The sequence below is a fragment of the Sinocyclocheilus anshuiensis genome, unplaced genomic scaffold (assembly GCF_001515605.1).
Source record: "Sinocyclocheilus anshuiensis isolate Anshui unplaced genomic scaffold, SAMN03320099.WGS_v1.1 scaffold1085, whole genome shotgun sequence".
NCBI lineage: Eukaryota > Metazoa > Chordata > Actinopteri > Cypriniformes > Cyprinidae > Sinocyclocheilus > Sinocyclocheilus anshuiensis.
In genome coordinates, this window is record NW_015557129.1 from 350,285 (window position 1) to 361,319 (window position 11,035).

General features: G+C 36.5%; 1 protein-coding gene across 1 annotated transcript in view; it reads left to right on the top strand.

Annotated features, from left to right (window-relative positions):
• Window positions 1-11,035, top strand: part of LOC107677929 (lysyl oxidase homolog 4-like) — a 24,139-nt gene that overhangs the window by 4,165 nt on the left and 8,939 nt on the right. The window contains 3 exon segments of the mRNA XM_016473004.1: window positions 567-1,072; window positions 3,065-3,279; window positions 4,179-4,430. Coding sequence (XP_016328490.1) covers window positions 567-1,072; window positions 3,065-3,279; window positions 4,179-4,430 — 973 coding nt within the window.

An 11,035-nucleotide genomic window follows, 5' to 3' on the forward strand; every position in this document is an offset into this window, starting at 1 on the left:
TTTTTCTCAGAATTTTGAGTTTATATCTAACAATTGCGAGTTATTTATTCCGAGTTATTAATTCTGAAATGTAAACTTAGAATTTCGACTTTTTTCTCAGAATTTTGAGTTTATATCTAACAATTGCGAGGTATTTGCGAAATGTAAATCAGAATTCTGAGGGAAAAGGTAAGAATTGCGAAAAAAAGTCAAAACTCTAAATTTACGTCTTACAATTGATCATTTGTTAAAAACTCACAATTCTGAGAAAAAATGTCTAATTAAAACAAAAAGTCGCATGTACCCTTTTTATATAGGCCTATTTATTCCATGGGAGAAATCCGTATTTTATAAAGCACTTAAATAATGTGGCTTTCCGTCCTCATCTGACGTCATCAGTCGCTCTTATTGATCAACCGCCTTCATACAGACACACTGTCACCGTCCCATCAGTTCATCACGTCTGTGTTTTTCACAGGTTGTGACTGTCTCATGTTGACTTTAATATGTTCACAGTCTGCTCATGTTGTTCCAGCACACTCTTCTCTCAGTGCTCGAGTAGAAATGACTGGTTCTGGTGTGTTCAGGTCCGATCTGGCTGGATAACGTCTGGTGTTCGGGCAGCGAGAGCTCTCTGTCGGAGTGTCGGTCAAACGGCTGGGGTGTGAGCGACTGCACTCACGCTGAAGATCTGGGAGTCGTCTGCAGTCCGGATCCACCCAACCAGGGTCACGTCCCCCGGTACCAAGAGCCTCCTTCACCTCAGATCTCTAACCTGGTCTCGAACGCTCCTCAGCGCGGGCACGAGATCGGCCTCCACCGCGGCGGCCGCGGCCCGTCCTCACCGCAGCTCACCGGTCATCGCATCCAGCTGCGCAGGAACGGGTTCGAGAGTGCCGTCACCCCGCGGGGACACCAGATCCCGGACTTCCTGCGCAGCAGAGCCTCCTACAGACGAGCACAGGAAGTGACGCCCGCTCAGACCACACGAAACCCTGAGAGACCAGCACCAGCGCCGGAGCCGGTTTACAGTCCCGAGCCGGTGGAGCACAGTAACAGGATGGATCTGGACTTCACCGACATGGACGAGCAGGTCAGAGTCTCTAATGCTCAGCACGGCTGCATTTATTTGATCAAAAATAGAGTAAAAATTTAAATATTATTATAATGTAAAACAGCTGTTTTCTATGTGAATATCTGTTAAACTGTAATGTATTTCTGTGATGCGCAGCTGTATTTTCAGCATCATTACTCATTTTCATTACAACATTCTAATATGCTGATTATTAGAAACATTTCTGAATATTATCAATGTTGAACACAGTTGTGCTGCACAATATTTTTCCATTCAAAGGTTTGGGATAATGTATGATTTAAAAAGAAATATATACTTTTATTCATCAAGGATGCATTAAATTGATGGAAAGTGACAGTAAAGACATTTATAACATTACAGAAGATTTCTATTTCAAATAAATGCTGTTCTTCTGAACTTTCTATTCATCTGTGAACCCTGAAAAATAACATGTATCACAGTTTACACAAAAATATAACCGTTTTCAATTAAATATTCCAGGTTTTAGATAGTTTCTAGATTATCCAACTTGGTCATTAGTTGGTTTAGTTGGTTGACCAACTAAACTGGTAGTCCTTCTTGAACCAGCATCACAGCAGCTCTAGTCTGACCGTGTTAATCTGCTCAGTTTTTCCAGCGGTTAACAGTGTCATGTAATTGAAGACTAGCAGTGTAAACATGCTGTAAACTGCAGTCGCTTGGAGCCGGCTCGTCTGATGATTGACAGCTCTCTGGAGGATTCTGATTGGCTGTTTCAGCACTTTCTGTTTCTGATGGATAGTTTAGAGTGTTTTATCCAGTCAAAGCTCTTTTAGTGTAATTGTACAAACGTCCAGCTTCAGCTTCACAAGCCTCCAGAACATCTCACATCTTCTGAGGAGCCTTTATTTCTTCAGCTCTCAATCACTGCATTATATGTTTGGAGCATTTCAGTCTCATCTCACTGAGACATGTTACTGGAGATGTAGAGTGACACTATCAAACAATATATTTTCTGTTATTAGGTTAGCTTGAGAAAGCCAGCCTACTGATCTGCTACTTAAGCTTTTTATTATTATTCTTCTTAGACTAAAGTTCTGAACGCTACTCCTCCTAGAGCTTTTAAGCTAGAACCACCAAACTCAGCCCAGCTCTTCAGACCGATCTGACTCGGGTTGCTATATCTTTTCAGACTGATCCGACTTATAGTTTTCATAAAACTGAAGATCATAAAAATCATAAAAATCCCATAGACTTACATTGATTGAATGTTCAGGTGAGCCAAGACTATTCAAACTCCAACTGTCAAAATTCTAATCTAAACACACTGAAGCCCATTAGACTCAATCACGCTTCCCTTCTATGTACTATTTCTGACCCATTCAAACTCATTCAAACTTATCTAATATTTCTAATCTATCTATCTATCTATCCTAGCGACATGCTAATCATGCTAGAAACATTCCAACAGCATACTAGCGACATGCTACTAACTTGCTATTCATGCTAGCAACATGCTAGTAACATGCTAATCATGCTAGAAACATACTAGCGACATGTTAGTAACTTTGCTGATCATGCTAGGAACATGCTAGTAACTTGTTATTCATGCAAGAAACATGCTAGCGACATGCTAGGAACTTGCTAATCATGTTAGAAACATGCTAGTCACTTGCTAATCATGCTAGTTACATGCTAATCATGCTAGAAACATGCTAGTGAAATGCTAGTAACTTGCTAATCATGCTAGAAACATGCTAGTAACATGCTAATCAACATGCTAGTAACATGCTAATAATGCCAGCAATATGCTAGTGACAGGCAAATCATGCTAAAAACATGCTAATCATGCTAGAAACATGTTATCAACATCTATCTAATCTAAATTTTCTAACTTCAGGCTTTTACAACTGCTTTAAACTTTGAGGCTAGGCTTTCTCAAGCCAACCTAAAGTTTGTCTTGACAAACTTTTTTATCTAGTTTCATCTGTCAGGCTTCGCAGGGTTAATGTTTGTCCGTGTCTCTCTCAGTTGTCTGGGTCGCTCCGGCTGGACGAGGTGCGTCTCCGAGCCGTTCTGAGCGCCGCTCGGAGCGCTGCCATGGTGACGGAGGGTGTGCTGGAGGTGAGGCATGCTGGGAAATGGAGGCAGGTGTGTAGTGTGGGCTGGGATCTCAGCAGCAGTCGTGTAGCGTGTGGCATGCTGGGATTCCCGTCAGCGGAGCAGCTCGACACACGCGTGTACCGGTGAGTATGTGCGGTTCCTCATCAACATACTGAGAGCAAGTCATGACTAACCTGTAAGACTAGTTAATGCAACCTGATTTAATCCAGTTTAACGGAATATTCTGCTTATTTGTGTAAATATTCCAAGTTTCACATGGTTTCTAGATGATCCAGCTTGGTCATTAGTTGGTTTAAGTGGTTAACCAACTGATGCAAACTGATAGACCAACAATAAACCAGCTCCCATGGTGTACTAACTAGAGTTATTATAGTTCACTAAAACTAAAACTGAAACTTAGCATCTGTTAGTACATAAATTAAAATATAAAAAGTAGTCTCAGACCACTAGAGAAAATGTGTATAATTTGCCTTTTTCCAATTTAATACACATTTTAACAAATTATACGTCAATGAAAGTTGAAGTGGAACATAAAATGTGAGAATGACAAATAAATAAATAAATAAATGATTAAAAAAGCGACATGTTAGTAACTTTGCTGATCATGCTAGGAACATGCTAGTAACTTGTTATTCATGCAAGAAACATGCTAGCGACATGCTAGGAACTTGCTAATCATGTTAGAAACATGCTAGTCACTTGCTAATCATGCTAGTTACATGCTAATCATGCTAGAAACATGCTAGTGAAATGCTAGTAACTTGCTAATCATGCTAGAAACATGCTAGTAACATGCTAATCAACATGCTAGTAACATGCTAATAATGCCAGCAATATGCTAGTGACAGGCAAATCATGCTAAAAACATGCTAATCATGCTAGAAACATGTTATCAACATCTATCTAATCTAAATTTTCTAACTTCAGGCTTTTACAACTGCTTTAAACTTTGAGGCTAGGCTTTCTCAAGCCAACCTAAAGTTTGTCTTGACAAACTTTTTTATCTAGTTTCATCTGTCAGGCTTCGCAGGGTTAATGTTTGTCCGTGTCTCTCTCAGTTGTCTGGGTCGCTCCGGCTGGACGAGGTGCGTCTCCGAGCCGTTCTGAGCGCCGCTCGGAGCGCTGCCATGGTGCCGGAGGGTGTGCTGGAGGTGAGGCATGCTGGGAAATGGAGGCAGGTGTGTAGTGTGGGCTGGGATCTCAGCAGCAGTCGTGTAGCGTGTGGCATGCTGGGATTCCCGTCAGCGGAGCAGCTCGACACACGCGTGTACCGGTGAGTATGTGCGGTTCCTCATCAACATACTGAGAGCAAGTCATGACTAACCTGTAAGACTAGTTAATGCAACCTGATTTAATCCAGTTTAACGGAATATTCTGCTTATTTGTGTAAATATTCCAAGTTTCACATGGTTTCTAGATGATCCAGCTTGGTCATTAGTTGGTTTAAGTGGTTAACCAACTGATGCAAACTGATAGACCAACAATAAACCAGCTCCCATGGTGTACTAACTAGAGTTATTATAGTTCACTAAAACTAAAACTGAAACTTAGCATCTGTTAGTACATAAATTAAAATATAAAAAGTAGTCTCAGACCACTAGAGAAAATGTGTATAATTTGCCTTTTTCCAATTTAATACACATTTTAACAAATTATACGTCAATGAAAGTTGAAGTGGAACATAAAATGTGAGAATGACAAATAAATAAATAAATAAATGATTAAAAAATTTATAATAAATAATAAAAATAAATGTTAACTGAAATAAAATAAAATATAAAACCTTAAACGTATCTAAAAACGTATTTGAACTAGTATCTAAGGCAACATTTCTCCGTTTAATGTAGTTTAACTTTATGTACTAAAATAACTAAAACTAAAACTGACATAAAAAATTAATTAAACCTGTAAAGACATATATTTAAAATGACAAAAATAATAAAACAATTACTAAAATTAATATATTAGCTAAACCTATAAAAGTATAACCTAACATGAAAACTGAAACTAAAATAATAATAATAATTTAGTTTAACTTGATGCACTAAAATAGCTAAACTTCAAGAACTATCAAGAACTGTAAGAGTATATGAGTGATACTAAGTAACACTGGTTGGAGTGTGTTCGTCTGAGTTTGGCTGCTCGTCTTTCTAAACATCTGAGGCTCTGAGCTCTTCCACAGACTGTGTTTAGTGTCAGGAATAGCAGCATGTGTCCTCCTCTAATCGCATGTAATTAGCTGATTCCAGTCTGACTGCTTATATATGTGTCTGTTCTGTGCGAGCGCTGGTCAGAAGCCCAGAGACTGAGAGCCGTGAATAAGAGACAGGCACAGGAACCGCCGGCTGCTCGAGTCGTTCAGTTTCTGTCTGATAAACTCTCTCCTTCTTCATCAGAGTGCGTGTGTTTCCATCAGCTCTCAGTGTTAACAGGACAGGAGGATCGTGAGATTCAGAGCAAGCGTGTCGTGATCTGCCCTGATAATGACTGACTGAGACTGATTAAACCAGCTGAACAGACCTTCAGTCACCATACGCCATATATTTTTTTTTATTTATTTTTATTTTTGAATACGTTTCAAAATATATAAATAATGGCTAAACATATATATATATTTGCTGAAATATGATTCATAAATCTATTTATATAAATATATATTTGAGCTTTTTTGCTTTATTTTTGAAAAATATTTTTAAATATTTGTTTTTTAAAAACTATTTTCAAAAATATACCAAAAATTGCCTCTCTCTCTATATATATATATATATTGTTTTTAAGTTTTAAAATATGCAAATAATTGCAAAAAAAAATATGTATTTGCTAAAATATGACTCAAAATCTATGTATGTAAATATAATATTTTATTATGTAAATAAATTATTTTTGAAAAATATTTTTAAATATTTATGTTTTGGTTTTTTTTCAAAAATATACAAAACATTGCCTACTATATATTTGCTAAAATATTATTCAAAATCTATTTATATAAATATATATTTGAGCTTTTTTCCCTTTATTTTTGAAAAATATTTTTAAATATTTATGTTTTTAAAATATATTTTCAAAATATACAAAAAATATTTAAATACATTACATAAATAAATTCAAATATGTCACATTTGAAGAAAAACGTACTTTGTTGTCTATAACGTGTAAATATTTAACACATTTGAATAAAAATCACCAAGAAATATATATTTTATATTTCAACAATATTTTTCATTGAGCTTCACTGTTACCAACATATATTTAGCATGTGTTTAAAGTATATTTTGGCCTCAGAAAATATGTATGTTTTTTCCGTATGGAATCTAAAGAGTCGTTCATACAAAATGTGTTTTTTCTTTAAAAAAAACAACGCAAAATGTTGGCAGTGGAATTGAGAAAAAACACACAGCTTATAGTCACGTACATATTTTAATTTGAACGCCGCGTTTTTAGAAAACATTTAATGTGTGAGATTCTGCGAAAGATACGAGACACGAGAACAACGATCAAACACTCAGAACGAATCAGTTCTGAAACACTGGACCAATCAGAGCAGTCCAGAGGCGGGGCTCTGAAACACTGGACCAATCAGAGCAGCACGGAGGCGGGGCTTTCGCTTACATTAACAAGCTTTATTTGACAGTAGCCCCTTATTCTGCTCACTGCAGCACTGAGAGACACTTTAATAAGAAACACCACAGCTTTAATGAGCAGTATTTATGTGGTCTGGACTAGATTTAATAGTTTTGACCTTTAGTTCACTCTCACTTTATATCAGTTTCACAGCTCTTCCTCAGAATCTGGCTTGTTTTCCAGAGCAGATCTCTACAGATTCATTAAAAAGACAGAAGTCTGAGAAAGGTGTCAAAATGAAGTGAGTTTATGATTAAAACAAGAACAAATATATGTGTTTTTGCAGTGAATGCTTCATTCTTCTGCCCCAGATATGTGTTCTTCATGTGAGTTCAGGAGAGAAGCGGTGTTGTGTGTATTGTTCTGTGGTTTATTCTGAGCGCTAAATGACGGGCTTGAGTCTCTGTTTCTGTGCTGTCTATATTAAACTCCAGCCGCAGTGAGACTGTGCTTCTGCGAGGGGTTTTAATAGCTGCTTTCACTCCACCCATCGCAGCTCGTTTCTGCCTGTTGCTTCGTTTGGAAGATTAAATGTGTTTTCATTTCATGAGAGTAAAGAGCAGTTCACTGGTGTAAATCTAATCGTCACATCTTTATATTTAAATATAAATATAGAATTAGTTTGACACAGATTTCCTAACAGACACTTTTCTTCTCTAAAGAGGGACTTTGGTTGAAGGATGTTGAAGAAAATCCCAGTGTTTTACACAAAACAGGTTGTTAAAGTGATCAGACCCATACGGCAATGCTAAAACAGGTTTCAAAATATATTTACTTTTTTTTTTACCAATATATTTTTTGAAAATATATTTAATATCTATTTTATAAAGCATTTAAAAATATATTTTGTAAACTTGTTTTTTCTCTAGAACTGAATATTTGACACATTAGGAAAACAATGAATAAAGCCTAAATAGAAGCTACTGTAAGATTGGAAATGTATTTTTAAAAAGTAAAAAAAAAAAGCATATATATATATATATATTTTTTATTTTATTTTTTTTATATAATTCTTCAAAAATATGTTTCATTGAGCTTCACTGTTTAAAACGTATATTTAGCATGTATTTGAAATATATATTGGTGAGAAAGCATGTATATTTTGCTGTATGAATGCTGTTTGTTGAGTGGTGTGTTTGTGTTTGTGTGCAGACAGGCGTGTGATGTGATCTAAACAGACTGAGTGTCTGGTGTGTTTTCTGACGATCATTAATGCTTCTTCAGCTCTTCTGATCTTCTCTTCATGTGTCTGTGGCTCCGGGCTGCTCTCGGGTCATGTGACTGCTCTCAGCCAATCACAGCCCTGCATGGATCTCTGTTGATGTGGCAAATAAGTGGTTTCCTAAAGTCATGCTGCCCACCAGAGCGGACCACCAGCGCTCAGACAGACCATATATATATATACATGCTGCTCTCACACGATGCTATCCAGCGGTCTCTGTGGTGTTTCTGTTAGTTTGTTGTGTTTCCATGCGACACCGAGAGCTCTGTGTGTTCCAGCAGGTGCTTGTGGGTGTTTTAACTGCTGCTTTAATTCAGTGACTCGTTAGGACGGTCGTTTCAGCTCTTTTGTTTAACCTGCCGCTGTATAATCCTGCAGGATGATGTATTTTTGCAGGCCGAAACTTCCGGTTCCGTCGTCCTGAAGTCAATGGATTTTTGATGGTTTTTTGGTTAAATGCCTAAAATAATGTCTGTGATTGAGCCTCATGTTGTGTTCCGGTCATTTTATCCCAAGGATTTGAGGATTTTCTTTTTCCTAAAAATGCTAGTTAATGTTTTCACGCTGGACTAAAACTCTCTGGATTTATTCACACAGGATAAACAACTTACCAAAACATTTTTGTACTTTTTTGGCCACACTCAAAATGATTGGCCTACAATTTTGTTTTTATAAATTTCTTGTTATATATTATCACACAAGAGTGTAGGTTTGATTGTGGCATTGATGGGGAATAACAGCAGATTACAGACATTTAATTGTTTGATCAAAATGATTGCTAGAGATGATTGATCAGTGTCTGATATTGTTAGGATCATGTCACAGCGTCTCTAAACTAAACTCTACAGCCTTGAAAATCATAAGAAGCGATGTCTGACTTTAGAAACTACAGTTCTCTCCTTAAATATGAAGAGATCAAACTACAGATTCATGAGTTACTCCAAATCTCACCAAAAGCTTCTGGACGTGATTATAATAGAAGTCAGACACTGAAGAGAGTTGCTGTTTTGTCTCTTCTGAGGAAGATTCATTCGCTTGTTTGCTAATGAACCGCAGAGAAACTTTGATCAGAGTTATTAATGTTCATCTGATCTCTAAAGCAGTGGAAACTGCATCTCTATATTCATCTGTGTGTCCTCTTAAGGTGACAAAAGCATGGTTACTATAGTTAAACCAGGGGAACCACAAATTAACTTTGCTATAGTTTAACCATGGTATTTGTAGTAAAACTGTATAACTTTTGTTACACAAAAAAACATGGTTACTACACTTTTACTATAATAAAAACATAATTTCTTTCTTTTTACTGTACTGTCTTAATGGTTTGATGTTTTCTACTGTTTAATAAAAACGAAATCAGAACAAAGATTCGCGATTCGCGCTCCGAAGTCCCGATCTGAATCAAACGATTCGCGAACCGATTTGAGCGCTTCGAAACAGTTAATCATTTTGCGACGCAATGGTTTAACCGATTCGGAGTTTTCATTACAAGCGATGTCGAAAATTAATGGCTCTTTTGAACTGTTTTTTGCTAGTGAATCGCTTGAACCGAATGATCGAAGTCACGAGTTTGAATCATTCTGAGCGGTTCCAGCGTAAATGACTCACTCCATTGAATCGGTTCGTCTGTTCTGGTCTTCAGTCATGTTTACACGACACTGTCAGCTCTAATACTGACTCAGCTCGCTAGTTTTATCACATTAACTGAAATAAGCGAAAAAAGTATGAGGTTTACAAATAAAATAGTCATATTTACATTCCAAAGTTAACATCCAACACAAATCTAGAACATATTCAGGTGCGGAAACCGGTTTATTGTTAACTAGTGAAACTCTCCATTAAGAAATCAGCTGAACGCATCCAGTGAATGTTCAGTTTATCAGTATAAATATTTGAGAAATGATTGTTGTATCTGATTGTATGAGTCTATATAGAGTGATATCAATGTAAAAAGAGCAGATGAACACAAAACAGCAGAACAACATCAAGTTAAAGAAGATACATTTTCTCATTCAGATGAACTGTGCTCGTGTGTTTAAACGCAGTTTTCTAGAGTATTTCTTTAACTTCTGATGTAATATCAATGGTGTGACCGATTTCAGATGCGTCGAAATTACAACAACAGTGCTTACATACACGTATTTAATTGTTTGATCTTATTTGAAATTATTGCTAGAGACAATTTAGTAGTCGCTGGATACAATACACAAAACAATCGGCACTGCTAAAATATTAAATTAATATTAATACTCAATCCTCTGAGGCGACGGTTGGTGTGAGGCGCGGGATCATCGGTTTGAAGAGCAGACGGCGTGAATATTTGAAAATATTTTCCCGCTTAACTCCGCGACTGACCAATCAGAATCAAGTATTCCAGAAAGCCGCGAAATAAGAAGAGTATCGCCTCGAGCACATTCATCATTCTTATTTATTTTAGCTCCTGCTAGTTACTGGTAACTGCTTTTCTGATATTGGTTTGTAGAATTTAACAGTTATGATCAGTGTTGGTGAAAGTTACTTTTAAAAGTAATGCATTACAATATTGCGTTACTCCATTAAAAAAGTAATTACGTTACTTAGTTACTTTTTATGGAAAGTAATGAGTTGCGTTACTTTTAAAATCTGGACAGGGCTTGCTTGTTTGCTTTTAAAATAAAAAAGTTATATTTTTGGCAAATATAAAAGCTTTTTCACACCAAAAATGAAATGAATAAGCCTCAGGCTGAAGGGAAAGTGAAGTAGAACGCAGAAGATATTTCAACACACTTCAGCAATAAAAAAAACACACAAATGTTCGTCTAGAGTAATTTGTGCTTATTAGTACGGTTGAACTGGATCATCGAAGATCAGAAGCAAATAGAATGGGATTAAATACATAAAGCATATTTGTGTTGTTTAACATTTAATTATTGCAGGTTTGTGTCATATTCTGAGTTGCATTATTTTTATTCATTTTGAGGAATACTGAATCTGTGTTGTTGTTTTTTTGTGAGTGAGATGAATTAATGCATATTCATATTTATTTTAGAACTACA